Here is a 16796-nt window from a genome sequence, read left to right as displayed (position 1 = left end):
AGTTTGGCATAAAGCTTGGCATTCAATAATTTCTTTAACACTTCTCTTACCAGCTTTATGTGATCAGTCATGTTCGTGCTATATATCAGAATATCATCAAGATACACCAAAACCCCTTTGTACAAGTGATCATGTAGTACTTCATTGATTAATTGCATAAATACAGCTGGGGCCCCCTGTAGTCCAAACGGCATGACTTGGAACTGATAGCTCCCCATTGGACAGTTGAAGGCAGTTTTCCACTCGTCTCCCTTCTTTATTCTCCCTCCCTCCTTTCACAGTCATCAATCATATGCTCCAATTAATTTAAAGTGTGAATCGTTCCCCCCCCCCCCCCGTCTATTCTGTTATTACACTCTGCTATTGCTTTGACCTTGGCTGTGCTATGCTAAGATAATGTTATTATTCACAGGCATTCCTCCCCACTCATATGGCTAGCAATGTCTGCTTTAACTCTTGAAGTGATATGTAGGCTAAATAAGATATGTTTGCTTCTTCACATATGTCGAGCAAGAACATCCAATGTTAGCAGACTTGACACATAGGTTTACCCATCCATCGGAGGTGTTGATACTCTGTCTTGGGCAACCTACCAAGTTGGTAGGTACCTGCTTCACCGTTGTTCAGGGGGTATTGGGGTCAGGGGTTCCCCCCCTCTCCCCTCCTCCGAGGTCTATGAATGCGGGTGTTCCATGCCCTTAATGTCAAGTGTGCTTGGCATAGGTCTACATGCCTATTGATGGAACCCTCTCCTGAAAGGCAAGCTTCCTTGAGAAGCCTACCGCCTTTAGTGCCATCACTGGCAATCACCTGCATGCCATTCAGATCACATTTATGACCAGTCTCCATCATATGCGACCACAGCTGGGAATGCTGCTCCCCCCTTTTTATAGCGAGCCAATGTTCATGGACCCTGGTTCTAACCCTCTTAGGGGTCTCTCCCATGTAATTGGCGGAACACTCGTCACAGTTGATCTTATAAACAACACCCGACTTTTCCATCATGGGGAGTGGGTCTTTAGGCCTCATAATGCTGGACCACAATGTACAGCTAGGTTTGTGCGCTACTCTAACACCGTAAGGTGCCAACAACCTAGCTGTTGCCTCTGAAATGTTGTTAATATAGGGGAGAGTAACCCGGGCCACCTGTGGTAACAGCTGTTCATGGGATAATTGATGCTTTATCTCAATCTTTTTAGATGGCTTCTTTTGTCATTTGGGGGTATTGGGAGATTTTTCCAGGGTTCCCCCCTCCTCTGAGCAGGGAAAAAGACCACAAGAAAACAAGACATGAAGGCGAGCTGCTGGAAAGGAGTTTAATTGCTCAAAAATAATATAAAGCTTGTTTTTGGGACAGCTGACAACTGACTGGCACATGAGTAAGGTTTTTATATTTCTGAGCCTTTGGTGATATGCATGCAAATAAAATCAGAAAACACAAGTGTGATATATGGATTTATGGTTGGAGAAATACTCTGCTTGTTATCTTCTTTATCGAGAAAAGATCTCTCTGATCAGTTATGTTTTTTCTGTGTTGGCTTTCATGGTTAAGAAAAACATAGACCTAGGTGCTAAATTGCCATGCTTTTAGATGTTGATTAGCTCCTGCACTTGGATTCCAGGCTTTATCATGGTTAAGAAAAACATAGACCTAGGTGCTAAATTGCCATGCTTTTAGATGTTGATTAGCTCCTGCACTTGGATTCCAGGCTTTATACCCTGCTGCCTTTTCAGTGTTTTAATTCATTGTTTTCCCAGCTATCATAAGGTTGTCTGAGACAATGTATCCTCCACTTATGGAAAAATTGTATTTCTCTGGCTGTTAATTAGCAGCTAGAGATTCCTTCCACAATCCATCTCCTCTATCAGCAATCTAAGCACCTCAGGCAATTCAAAGAGCTTTGGGTTTATTGCCTCCCTGGCTTTTGGATACACTATAGCTCCATCTTAATGAGTTAAGAATACATTGTATTTTGTGAATGGAGATGGCCTTTTTCTAGGCTCTTAAATGGAAAGGGGAGACAAGGTTATTTTCTAAGGGAATTTCTTCCTTCTTCTTAGGTAAGCTTTCTAATGTGTTGTGTTTCCTAATAAGGAGTTTCAAAATAATTTGTACAAGGGTGTTTATGAAAGAATATGCAAGAATATGCAAGGAGTAAGAACAATATATTCTACAGGTTAGAACAGGTTTTTTTTTACCTACATCTGCCACATTCCTGAGGCAGAAGCTAAGTATCAAATGTTTCCCCTCTATCCTTAGAATGTTAAGAGTTGATTCCAGTCCATTTCTTATTCCAAAGAAAAAGCATGAGGCAATCTGCTTTTTGGAAAGGTTCCATTTTTTCCCCAACAATAGTAATAAGGTGTGTTCTTGGGGGCAGCTGAGTGGCAAGCTAGTGGGTTTTTATGTGTTTTTAAGTCCTTTGTTCCTAGCATGTTGATGTGTTTGTGAGGATGTTTTTTTCTATGTTCACAAAGTTTGACAGAAATATCTAAATTGGAGTTATTTTGTTGTGCAGATATGGGTGATTTTGTGTTCCTAATTTATTCTTACCTCCAGTGATCACATTTCAGTCTATTAATTATTTTTCGTCTCTTGGAGATCGATTTGCTACACAGTATTTTAATGGGGATCCAGTTTTATGAACGGGTAACACTGTATCTTTATGAATGAACCTTAAGGTTGTTTGGTGTCTATCTTAGCGGTTAAAGGAAGACAGAAAAAGCTTGTCTGTTTTATTTTAATAGGGATTTTCTGTTTTGCTTCCTGGATGATTATCTTTAGGAAATGTTTTTAAGAGATTCCTAGGGTGGGGGGGTTTCTCTTTACACAGGAACAAGCCAGCCTCAATTCTTCAATATATTCATAAATGACTTAGATGAGGGAATAGAAGGGGAACTCATCAAATTTGCAGACGATACCAAACTAGCAGGAATAGCCAACACTCCAGAAGACAAGCTCAGGATCCAAAAAGCCTTGACAAACTTGAACAATGGGCCCTATTCAACAAAATGAATTTTAATTTTAATGTGGAGAAAAGCAAAGTTTTATATTTAGGCAGGAAAAAATCAAAGGTATAAGTACAGATTAAGTGAGACCTGGCTCAAAAACAGTAACTGTGAGAGGGACCTTGGAGTCCTAGTGGATGATCACTTTAATATGAGCCAGCAGTGTGCAGCAACAGCAGCCAAAAAAGCTAATACAATCCGGAGTTGTATAAACAGAGGCATAGAATTGAGATCACACAAAGTATTAGTACCGCTTTATAAAACTGTAGTAAGACCACACCTGGAATACTGCAACTAATTTTGGTCACCATACTACAAAAAAGATGTTGAGACTTTGGAAAAAGTTCAGAGAAGAGCAACTAAAATGATCAAAGGCCTGAAAACTAAAATATATGAAGACCGGCTGCAGGACTTGGATTAGGCTAAAGAAAAGAAGAAACAGGTGACATGATAGCAGTATTCAGGTATTTGCCATAAAGAAGAAGGGATCAAATTATTCTCCAAAGCACCAGAGGGCAGGAGAAAAAACAATGGTTGGAAACTGACCAAAGAGAGAAGCAACCTGGAATTAAGGAGAAACTTCCTAACAATGAGGGCAATTAACCAGTAGAACAACTTGCCTTCAGAAATCATGGGCGCTCCATCACTGGAGGTTTTCAAGAAGAGACTGACAGTCACTTATCTGAAATGGTATGAGTTCTCCTGCTTGAGCAGGGGGCTGGACTAGAAAACCTCCAAGGTCCTTTCCAGCTTTATTCTATTCTATTCCATTCAAAATAGCTAATACTGAGACTATTAAGAAAAGCAACAGGTCCCTTTGTTTGATTTCTTTTGTCTCTGGATACAAATATGAACTCAAACAAGATAGAACTGGTACAAGTAACTAGGATGATCCTTCCTTTATTAATATTCACTTGCCCTTTACATCTCTGAAGAAGCATTAACCACAATGTATTGGTTTCCACAGACACTTTGGGAATAAAGGTAGTCTTTGATTTATGATAATTGAGCCTAAAATGCCCACTGCTAAGCACAAGAGTTATTAAGTGAATTGTCCCTCATTTTAAAATATTTTTTGTCACAGTTGTTAAATGAATCATTGCGGTTGTTAAGTGACTAATCTGGCTTCCTCCAGTGACTTTGCTTGTTGGGAGCCAGCTGGAAAGATTACAAATGGTGATCACATGATAGTGCAACTGTTATAAATACATGCCAGTTGCCAAACACCCAACTGGCTTTGATCATGTGACCATGGGGATGCTGAAATGGTCATAACTGTGAAAAAGCGGTCCTACTTTTTTCAGTGCTTTTATAACTCTGAATGGTAACTAAATAAATGGATGTAAGTTGAAGATTACTTATAGGATTGTATAATTATATCATGTGGGGTAATGATGGACACTTGAAATTGGAAACTCTTGCAGTATTGCCACCTTGTGTACCATTTTGGTCATGATCATGCTGTTTAACTCATACCATGCAACAATTACTTCACTCAAGCTCAGTGCCAGTCCTAGCATTACACAGTGAGACATTCACCTCAGTTAACAGATGCTAGGTAAAAAGTAGCTGTGGAAGCATTTTAATTTCTCTGCTGTCTTAAGCATGGGGAGAACATTGTCAGTGTTAAAGTGTATGGACACATGGTATTTTTCTTTATCTTGGAACAGTGCTGCTATATAAGTACATTACAAATGAACTACAAACATACATCAAGAAGTAATCAATAGTGCCATGCTACACACTTCTGACTTTATGACCAGTATTTACAGAAGGTATGGTCTTCCGGTAATGAGAGTTCAAATCTAAGTAGCAATAGCAATAGCACTTAGATTTATATATCACTCCACAGTGCTTTACAGCCCTCTCTATGAGGTTTAGAGTCAGCATATTGCCCCCAACAATCTAAGTACTCATTTTACCGACTTTGGAAGGATGGAAGGCTGAATCAACCTTGAGCCAGTGAGAATCGCACTGCCAAACTGCAGGCAGCTGGCAGTAAGCAGAAGTAGCCTGCAGTAATGCATTCTAACCACTGGGCTACCATGGATGCAGGAAACATAAATTATTCTGTTACTGCTACTATTCCAATGAAAGCAGTACTGTGATGGAACACTAAACACTAGGCCCCTAATGAGAGTATGATTTTGATACATTTCGATAAAATTACATGCCTACTTTTCACTGTAAACCATCAATTATATTTTGATATTGTTGACAAAATCATGCACATTTTGATGTTACCTTTTCAAATTATTTAATATGAAAGACAAAAAGCAGTTTTTGTAACTGCTTATGCTATACACTTTATTTTGTATACACGAATAAAAATAATTCTTCAAAATGTATTGAAATCAATTCAGAAATAATGCAAACTATGGAAGGATAATATAATTATACATATTTTTCTTTTAAACTGAAAGTCCTATTTGTGTGAGCAAACTAATCCTCAAAATAATTAACTAGCTGGAGATTTTTCTGTTGACGATGGCCCTTTTTTGTATTTTCTATAAAGTAAGCTCTGCAAGAAAGACTTGCAAGGAAAGATTCCTTAGTTTCAAGCTGGCTGATGTATGACATCAAATGCAGTTTTGCATATGCAAATACAATCTTGTTGCTACTTCTGATTGCTGATTACTAATCCCAAAGAAAAACAGAAAGAGAACAGAAGACATAATCACATCCAGACTGTTAAATAAAACACAAAATTAAATTGTTTAATACATTGCCTACTAAAATCTTGTTTTGCTGCCTCCTAATTTTTAAGCCTTTCTGAGTACATAGTAATTTTCTTTCTCCAAAACTATTTCATACTGAAAAACATCAAGTATTTATTTGGCAAAATACAATTAAAAGACTGAAGAGTTGTATATTAAGAGTAACTCTCAAATGTTGGAATGAGTTTGCTATGAATTCAGCTCACAGAATAATTAATGTTTGGTGTGTTGTGTCTACTGAAACAAGGAACAAGTTGCTGTCATAATCTACACAACGACGATAAAAGCAATGGTGGAACAATATATAACGGGCAACAATTTATTCAGGTTACATACATAAAACAAAAATGAATTATGCTTCTGTACTTTTCATACAAAGCCAAACCTGGGTTTTTTTTTACTGTGGGTGCTCTCCAGATGTGAAGATTTCAATTCCCTGAATTTCCTACCTAATATAACTATTGCTGAGGTTCTCAGGGGTTGAAACACACATTCTGGAAGCTACCTTGGTTGCAGATTACTGAACTAAATTATTTTTCTTGTCCTCTGCTAATAAATTTAATGTTTAACTTTACATGTCTAGACTGTTTGCAACCAGACTCATTAAGCTGAAACATGCTTATATCCAAATACTTTACAGAATCACCACATTAAAAACTGGCCAAAGGAGAAAATCACTCACATTTCTAATATGTTTAAGCCTATTGGTTTTCATCTTAAGCATTGCAAGTTCCATGTTAAGTGATAGCAACAATATAAAACTTTCAAAAGCTAGGGGATTTACATAAAAATAAGAAACTCCTCGGCCAAAGAGATTGCAATAAAACAGTTCAACAACTGGATATATTAAATCTGAATCACTCCTAATTATATAACAGTGGGATGCTGCTTGTGGGTCCAACCATAAAAATGTTTTAGCAAGGCTTACTTATTTTTTGCACTAAAGCTTACTTTTCTACTAATTATCCCGTTAAGTGTTATTTTCCTAACCAAGCTCAGTAGTTCAATATTAATACACTAAGAATTAGAGTCTGTAGGAAAGAAATCAATGAATAGGCAGTATGCATCTATATGTCCCTTTTATTATTATGAAAGATTGAGCCCCACTTTATTTAGGAGTGAATGAGGTTTAAAACAAGTGCCTAGTAATGGATAATGTCATTGTCAGCTAAACTCAAATTTCAAAGTTCTCTAAAATATATTTCCATTAAAAGCATATTAATTCTTTTTTCAATTAGGATCAAATCAGTCTTCTTTATACATAGTTCTTTACAACAACAATATGTAAAGGACCTATGAAAATCAAATATTTAGGAAATAAATACAAATATCCGCAATTTTTCACATAATATTATTTCGAATATTCTACTTCTGGTGTAAGTATAAAGTAAACCAACATTACCACTTTAGTTTTTCTTAGCTATAATTTATCCTATTTTATTAAAAAATGCATTTTATACAATGAAAACAGGGTCAGTATGCAATGGAACATTATAGGATAGATGGGTTCAGGATTATGATGCAGTGGCGAAAAACAGCAGAAAAAAATCATCATTTGGAACATGGTGCAGTTTCTCCAGTCTTGATTGCCACCTCACATAATGCTCAGCTCCTGTTTTCAGTGCAGATTTTATATTTGCCTTTCAGATCTTTTTGCAGATAGTAATAAAAGTTATTTTTTTCCACAAAAACAGCAATATTTTTGAGCAAGCTTCAAATTTTCTTACAATGTTACAAGTTATTTTGCTGTAGGACTTCTCAGAAGAGCTCACCATCTTCCACTGTTCAATTCTGAATTAAGGCTTTGTATATAGTACCATTTATAAAAAGGAGACGGTGCCATGCTCAATTCATATGACCTACTAGGTTGTAAACAGTAGACCTGTCTCAGTTATTTTCATGGGCAAAATAATATCTAACTGGTGGTCCTGGCAAGTCTTCTTCACCATCTATTTCAGGAGCAAATGACACTGTGAGGTCCACATATTTCTTATTCACCACTGGCTTCACAAGTTTTTGCATCCTATGAGATATGATTGAAAAGTTAAAAAAGTAACAAATACATCACAAATGAGTTTCTTGAAGAAGAATTAGAAAACTAATTCAAGACATAATTTCTACAGATTAATAGATCTTTAAGGACATAATCAGAATCAATCTGAAAGATGTTAATAAAAATATGCTATGATTGTACAATAGTTAGGGGGCATTGTTAATATTTACTATCAATCTTTCTTTATTGACTTCTCTGACGTAGGGATTCTAGCTTTCCAGAATAATTTTGCTTTTTGATAAGAAAAGGTAGTTACAAGTAGTCATCAACTTGCAATCATTCGTTTAGTGACAGTTCAAAGTTACAATGACACTGAAGAAAGTGATTTATGACCATTTCTCACATTTACGATTGCTGCAGAATCCCAATGGTCAAGTGATCAAAATTTGGATGCTCAGCAACCAGCATGAATTTATAATAGTCACACTGTCCCGGGGTCATTTGATCACAACAAAGTCAATGAGAAAGATTCATTTAACAACTATATTACTAACTTAACAGCTGCAGTGATTCTGCTTGCTATGTATTTCAGCTCCTGATAAAATGATATGATTTAGGATGTGTGAGATGAGGAAAAAAGATAACTTCAAACTCTACCTTCTAGTCCTTTAATGTCCCCTGCTCTCACTTCTTTTGCCAGGCCTTTGTATGTACTAGTTCTTTGTTTTTCTCTGTCTTAAAGACTCTTAGCATCTTATATAGATTATTAAACAACATTCAAGTAGAACATCCACAAAAACATTTTTAAAAAATCCAAAAACAAAACCACAAACCATAAAATAGAAAGTAAAGATAGCATAATAAAATACAAGGTTAAAACTTAAGTAATTTGAATAAACAGGAAAGTGTTTTCTATCTAGGATCTGATCCATATTTTTTTATTTATTTATATTTTGTGTTTTTGGAGCATCATCTCTATGATTACTTCTTTCCTACTTTTTAAAGAAAAAAAAATCCAAATGGATTATTCCTAGTGAGCAAGGATTACACAAATCAAAAAGGTGTGCAGGTAGCCCCAGACTTACAACAGTTCATTTATGAACTGATTAAAGTTACAACGGCATTAAAAAAAATTACTTATGACTGTTTTGCAGAATCCCCATGGTCAAGTAATCAAAATTCAGAAGAGTGGCAACCAACTGTTATTTATGGCACTTGCAATGTCCCTGGGGTCATGTGATCACATTTTGCGACCTTCTGACAAGCAAAATCAATGGGGAAGCCAGATTCACTTAACTGTGTTACTAACGTAACAATTGCAGTGATTAACTTAACAACTGTGGCTGTATAATGGGACAGAAAGGCTGTACAATGGGACAAAACTCAACTAACAAATGTCTTGCTTAGTAACAAAAACGTTGGCCTCATTTGTTATTGTAAATTGAGGAACTACCTGTACTTTGCTATATAGAAGAACACTTGTTCTATTTTAGAAATAAACATATCTTCAAAAACATGGTTATCAATCTAGCCTTATGCAAAACAGAATTCTTCTCTCCACTCACATCTTAAAAATAGAACATAAAATTTGAGTGTTTACGCAATATGTCACATTATTTTCAGTTGCAAAATAATATGCTGACAGAATACAGTCATGTGGTGGAACAATAATCTTATATCTCCCAGTAATACTAAACCCATGTTCTCTGCTAACAATGTGCATTCATTCCACTGAACAGACTTATCACAAAAAGCTAAAAGTGCAGTATTTGTTTTTATAGTGGAAGGAAATATCCTCAAAAGGGATGTTTAAAAGTGATGTTCATCTGAAACTGAGATTCCTAGAACATTTGTCCTGACAACAACTTGAAGTTACCAATTGAAGACAACTTGCAAAAGCGGAACTGACATTCACAGATCATCATTGAACCCTCTCTGTATGAGGAAAGGATGGGAGATCACCCATATGTGCTCCGGATGGCTGCTCCAATGAGAAGACTGCAGGATAGCTTGGTATCAAAAGTGGATTTACAATTGACAGGCCAAAAAAATTATTTAGAAAACAATATTTCATTGGACCTACAAAAGAAACTGGCTAAGATTTTAAAATTTAAAAGGAAAATACAAATGACAAGCTAAGAGAGTGACCTGGATAATTTGTTTCCTACTGGATTTACAAAAGAGGTTTGTTAAAACCATGTAGAACTCTATGCAGTGGGACAAAGAAGAAATGAAGAAAAATTCAATATTTCAATGAATTAAAGATTAAGAGGCAATAAATATAAAGTTTGTTTATTTGATCAAGGTGAAAATAAGATATATTGTTACTTCTGGCTAACCTTTTTGTACTTTCCCCTAACACCAGGTTTGAAAAGATTATGTTTTATGGATTTGTTTATTTATAAGAGATGGGATACAAAATAAGGAGGAAAATGATTGCAACTTTAAGAGAAGATGAAGTTATTAAATTTGTTTATATCTGTTGTGAATAAAGTTGGAAAATATGTCTTAAATATTTTCTTTTTTGCTATTTTATCTTTCTTGTCTTTTTTCTTTTATTTCCTTGCATTTTCACTCCTGTCTATTTTTTAATTTCTAAGTTCAGTTTGTATTAGATTTAATTATTATACTCCAAATTTTTAATAAAAATTATATACAAACAATAGTAGAAGTCAATTAATACTGAACTTTTTTCATACTGATCTACAAAAAAATCCTCCTGAAAGAATACAGAAGATGAATGTTCTTCCAGGTCAGTGGTACAGAGTACTAATGAAAACCTTGCCCCTAGAGACTATACAGGTAGTCCTTGACTTACAATAGTTCATTTAGGGACTGGTCGAAGTTACAATGGCACTGAAAAAATTGACTTATGACATTTTTCACACTTACAACCTTTGCAGCATCCCCATATTTATGATGGTTGCAGTGGCCCTGGGTCATGTGATCCTCTTTTGCAATCTTTCAACAAGCAAAGTCAATGGGGAAGCCAGATTCACTTAACAACCATGTTAGTAACTTAAGAACTGAAGTGATTCAACTTAATAACTGTGGCAAGACAGGTTGTAAAATGGGACAAAATTCACTTAACAACTGTCTCACGTAGCAAGAAAAAGTTTGGGCTCAATTGTGGTCATAAATCAAGAACTACCTGTAAAGAATCAGCCAAGTGAATTTAAAGGAGACAGTACAAAACAGTTGTATGAGTATTCAAGGGAGGCACCTTGTACAACAAAATTAAAAACAAAATTCTCCTCACCCCGCTATTGGTCATGCTTTACTGATTTAATGGAAATGAGAAGCACTGCATTTTCACATCACTTCAGCATCTCTAGAAACTTAAACAGATTGTGATGATTAACTCTGATAGACTTTATGCAAATCAGTGTTTGAAATCAGCTAACTTTACAGATAATCAAATAGCATTCTCGCCATAACGAATGTACTGAACTTCTGGAAAACATAAATCATATGCCAGTTATGAATTATCCCAGAAATTCTTGAAAAAATAATCATAGAATCTGAAAATAGTGTGGAATCTTTTTCCTCTCACAAAGAAAACTGCAGTTAAGCTCCAGAACTTCTTCAAACTTTTTTTCTTCTGAGGTAGCTTTTCCCCCCAAACATTCAAACAAAGAAAATGAAAACTAGACCAGGGCTTTTCAACCTTTTCACCCATTGTACCACTTTTAGGATATGGCAATATCCGAGTACCACCAGTCGCCTAGCAAGGTGTCAAAAACTTGATGACAAAAAAAAAAAAGGAAAAAAGTGATGAAGTACTGGTAGTCCTCGACTTACAACAGTTCGCTTAGTGACTGTTCGAAGTTACAATGGCACTGAAAAAAGTGCTGAGCAAGACACCTGCCTGCCGACCCGGCGGCGCTCTTCCTCCTGTCCGAGGTTTTCATTGTTGTGAGCATTTCTGTTGAGATTGGCAGCGGGGGTGGGGTGGGGGGTGTTTGGTTTTATTCCCCCCATCTGCTGGGTGGTTGCAGCAGGTTTTGGTCACTTCACATGACCCTGGGACACTGTGACCGTCATAAATATGAATCAGTTGCCAAGCATCTGAATGTAAATCACAAGACCCTGGAGATGCTGCAACATTCCAGCTGATCGGTGCTTCTTCTGGGCTCAACAGAAGCGGCAGGATCAGCGCTGAGCTCTAGCTGGAGCCTGGCGCTGATCCTGGCGCTTCCACTGAGCCCTGACAGCCCCAAAGAAGCACTGATCCTGGCGCTTCCGCTGAGCCCTGACAGCCCTGCAGCTCCAGCCATCTTTTGCTCAGGCTTGTGCGGTGCTGCCACCGGTTCAGCTCATTCCCCTCCCAGCTACCATTTTTCAAGGATGGTTGCGTACCACCTGCCAGGTGCCAATGTACCACAGGTGGTACCCGTATCACTGGTTGAAAAGCCTTGAACTAGACTATATCAAATCTTATAAGGTTCTAATGTTTGATGCCCAAACAACAAAAAAATGCTATTATTCCCTACATAATAGACAACATACCAATCTGTTTCATAACGAAATCTCCAAACATCTTCAGCATAAAACAGAATTTTGTGATAGAAACTCAAAGTCCCCATTAATTTTTGAGTTATGCCCAGTTAAAACTTACGTCAGCTTTAATCGTTTAACGTGGCCAGGCATTACAGGTACATACAACATTTTGACTCCCTGGACAACCATGATTGGTTCAATTCCATATTTTTCCTGTAACACACATTTTAAAAAATTCAATTATATCAGATAGAAAATGATGTATTCAGAAACAAAGGAAAAAACTCAATTCAGTGTAATCATTTTTATCTATTTTATATATTCTTTCTTTTAGTAAACACATGTTATAAAACAAAAACTTCAGCTGATAATAGCTAATGACTTAAAAGGCAATAACGCTTTTAATGAAATCTAACAGAACACTAATATGTCTCCCAATTATTCTACTATATATTTTATTAAAAAACCTTACTTTGACAGTATTTATGAAGTCCAAGAGTGTGAAATCATCTTTCCCATGAATAATCCATCTATCCCAGATTGTGAAAGATATCCCATTTCTGTTACAAAATAAGAATGTAAAGCATTTTTGTAAATCCCTAAAATAGTGTTGGGGAACAAGGGATTATCAATCTGATGTTGCAGTTAAGCTTTCTCAAGGATGCTTTTTCATGAGGCAACTGGACAAGAAAGTCCAGTTGCCTCGTGAAAAAGCATGTTTGGGATAACTATAACCTGGATAACTGACTCCACAGACAAGTTGAGCTTTCACACTGCATAGCAAAGAAAAAAATATAGTTCCATTTGTTGAATGTTGATAGCAGGTTGCCAAGCCAATGTCATATTGAATTAGCCCCCCAGAGTCATTGACTAGATGGGCAACTATGGTAGGGAATTAGATAGGTAGGGGGAGAGAGAGAGAAAGAGAGAAAAAAAGAGAGGGATAGATGGATTATTCATNAGGGGGGGAGAGGGGGGAGGGAGGGAGGGAGATTATTAGATTTATTAGAACAGCTATAGTAACAGAAAATTACAACTACCTCACTTTAACTTCATGTGAATAGGGAGGCATTTTTGCAAATTAATTTCTTGGAATGGATTTAAACCGCACTTCTCTGATAGTTGTTTTGGTAATGGATTTTCCCACTGTCTATTAAGGACATTCCCCTATGCCTCCTACCTTGGATTGTTACCCATTTCTTTTAATCCAAATTTTCATTGTATATTCTTTGTATTTCCTACCTGGCAGCAGGTGATATTCTAAAAAATTAACTTTACTGATAGACTTTTCAGTTGCATAGTATACAGAGATTTCATTAGAAAATTGCATATTCAAAATATATCCTGTTTAATATCTTAATTTACCTTATTTCTGTTTTTCTAACTGCAGCTGTTTCTGTAAAGACAATTATTGGAATGGCTAAGTTGAAAAAACAGTTCTTATATGCTTGAAATGGGCAGACACCCACTACTTTGATCAATTCCAAAGCAACCTAGAGAAGAAAAAGAAAGGAATGTAAAAGCAGGGAAAAGTGATATATTTCATCTAAAATACAACTAAAATAACAATGGATATATGCAACATACATAATGAACTACAGACTTGTGTATTTTTGTGTTTGAATAAAAATGCAGTCTTACACACCAAGCCAGATACAGCTGCTGTAGAAGTTGCAATAGCAGGGATAATTTTTCCAGCTATACGTTTTGTTTTCAATCTATCTGCGGGTTCAATGTTATACATTTTGGCACGCAAATTGGAAGCTGCTGTAATAAAGTCTATGTGGCCATTACTGTCATCATCCTTCTCAAAGTTAAGTTCCTTCATCTGTAAATCATCTAATCAGAAACAAAAATTCTTTATTAATTCATAATTATTTTTATTTGTTATTAAATGCTTATTTTAATTTTCTTAAGGAAAATTTTGTTTATACTGATAGTACTTGAAAAGATATAAAATTGGAAGTTTAATAGAAATATTAATCATTTGTCAGAAACTTCCTCTTGAATAAGGAAACAATTTAATAAAATGAAGGTACCTTTCAGCAAAAAGGAATAGATGGGAATTAACCATATTTTAAAAACATTGCACTTATAGAAAGAACTCTATAACCAAAACTTTTTCATTAATGTAGAATAGTTTAAAACTTACTAAAAGTTTATATACATCTTGAAATCGTAGGAAAAGCAAAATTACGCATCTAACAAAACAATATAGTCATATAAATTTAGCTTGTTTAGCTGTCCTTTTGAAAAACAGGTTTACAATTTGAAAGAGTTCTTTATATTGTTTTGCTCCTGGATTTTCTGGCATCAACTGATATAGAGTGTGTCATTCAGATTTCACTGTTGTGACAACTATACGCAGTAGTATGTGCTGGTAAATGTTTAAGAACCGGTTCTGCCAACTCCATTGATGCCATGTATTATGCCATTAGCCATAATACAATTTATTAGCATGCTAGGCATTGTACCTGAGCTCAATCTTCTACCAGCTGGTAAAATTCCCACAATTTTATGAATGAGTTCTTGTGAACCAGTACAAGCTGTCTCCAGCACATCACTGTCTGTGCTTTATTCCTGAGGCAGCCATATTTGGACAGAGGCATATAATAAAGCATTCTATATATAGCAATAAGATTAATTGATCTATCGGACTCCCGGTGTGCAGGCGACCTCGTCGGACGCAGCCGACAGCTGCCTCCCGCCTGTTTTCGCGTAAAAGCCGTTTTGACAGCAAGCATCAGCTGTCAAACGGCTTGATACCCTTCCCCCGGGCATAGGGGGATCGGTGAGCTGCCCGGGGTAGGAGTTGAGTTCCCGAGTCGTCCTATGTGGACGATGTAGGTTAGAACTCCTCCGGAGCCCCGAGGATTCTCCGCGATCCAGGACGCCTTCGCTTCGGCGAAGCTAGAAGCCGCCGCCACCGCTGCAACTTAAATTGAACTGTGAGTTATTATATGCAGACAAACCGACCCTGGAAGTCTGTTTTTTATTCTGGATCTTACTCTAACTTGGAATATTCTGATCTTCCCTATACTTGGGGCGGACTGAGTGAAAGTGAACTTAAAATGGTGCTGGAATGAAACTTTTTAGCAAAAAAGAAACGAAAGTGATTTGGATTTCCGGTCTGGAACTTTCGCTACTTTTAATACTTTCATTATCTGCTTTGGACTAACTGTTAAAAAGACTTTTACATAGACTGAAATTTTAAATTGCTAATATGGCTTCGAAAAGAGTGGTGTCCACAACTTCAAAATCAATTACATCTCCGACTCCCCAGCTGCTCCAACAAATTTCTAAGCCGGCTTCCCACCCGCCACCCCTACCGCCATCTTCCTCACCTCCACCGCCCTCTGGTAAAGAATTACAGGATTTAGTGACTGAAAGTATTAAGCAAATGACAGAGATGTTACAAAAAATGGATGTTAAAATTGAGAATAAGATTGATCAATTAATACAGCAACAACAAGAATTATTACAGAAACATGAGGGCTTCCATTTGAATATGACAACTGCTTTTCAAGGTTTGGCTGAATATGTGGATGGGGTGGCAGAAAGGGTGGAGGAAAATGAACAGAGGGTTGAAGCGAGCGAGCAAAGATTGGAATTCGTAGAGGAGGGCTTGGAAAATGTTAAAGGTGACGTTTTGGTCGCTCAATTCCGGGACATGGAATACGCGATTCGAATTCGTGGGCTGGCTGAGGATTCAAAAGAAAAATTAAGAGAAGTAATTTCACAAGCATTGGCAGATGCCTTGGCTTGTGGGCAGGAACTAATCTACGATGAAATAGAACGCGTCTTTAGAGTGAATTCTTGGGTGGCTCGTCAAAGAAATTTGCCAAGAGATGTGGTGGTGTATTTTACAAGAAAAATGAGACGAAATGAAATAATGCAGCTTTTTTATCAATAAAGATTTAAGATCTTAAACCAAGACATCATTCTTCTAAAAGAAATTCCAGTGAAAATACTCAGAGCGCGTCGAGACTATGCTTTTTTGGTGCAGGAACTTAAGAACAGACAAATGATTTTCAGATGGGATATACCGGTGGGCATAATTGTAACTGTGGCTGGTAAGCGTTACAGAATTAATTCGGTTAAAAAAGCGAATGATTTTATGGCGTCTGTGTTGCAAGCGGAGTGTCCACCCATACTTCAAAAGACTGATGCAGCTGAGCATTTGATTGTGGACCTCCCTTCTACTTCCGGTGTTAAGGATGTAAATGGGCATTTAAAAGATGATGGAATAGAACAAAGAATGACTCGCGCAGCTCACAGACGCAAGGAAAAAGAACAACAAATGACAGCCCGCCCGTTAACATCTGACAGCTCGCCACCTGCTACTTCTGAGCCAGTAGGTGGCGCTCGACCCAAGGTCTTTGTTAAGTCCTACGCTTCAAGTATCGCTATAGGACTGAAATCAGCTAATGTTTAAAATTTCATCTTGGAATGTGGGGGGGCTTAACACACCCCACAAAAGACGCAAGGTTTTTCATTATTTAAGACATTTTAATAATGATATCATATGTCTACAAGAGACTCATATTGTGGTTAAAGATCAAAAATTATTGCTAAAT

At 36.8% G+C, this 16796-nt stretch overlaps 1 protein-coding gene across 1 annotated transcript in view; it reads right to left on the bottom strand.

Annotated features, from left to right (window-relative positions):
• Positions 1-6033: 6033 nt before the first annotated feature.
• UBA6 (ubiquitin like modifier activating enzyme 6) overlaps positions 6034-16796 on the bottom strand; it is a 135793-nt gene continuing 125030 nt past the window's right edge. Inside the window, exons 29-33 of the mRNA XM_015815162.1 lie at positions 13865-14058; positions 13585-13712; positions 12692-12779; positions 12338-12432; positions 6034-7749 (exon numbers count right to left, since the gene is read on the bottom strand). Of these exons, the coding sequence (XP_015670648.1) occupies positions 7614-7749; positions 12338-12432; positions 12692-12779; positions 13585-13712; positions 13865-14058 (641 nt within the window). The 3' untranslated portion in view covers positions 6034-7613. The remainder of the gene's footprint in view (positions 7750-12337; positions 12433-12691; positions 12780-13584; positions 13713-13864; positions 14059-16796) is intronic.

This window comes from Protobothrops mucrosquamatus, unplaced genomic scaffold, assembly GCF_001527695.2.
Source record: "Protobothrops mucrosquamatus isolate PMUCROS unplaced genomic scaffold, P.Mucros_1.0 scaffold320, whole genome shotgun sequence".
Lineage (NCBI taxonomy): Eukaryota > Metazoa > Chordata > Lepidosauria > Squamata > Viperidae > Protobothrops > Protobothrops mucrosquamatus.
This window is presented reverse-complemented; position numbering and strand designations above follow the sequence as displayed.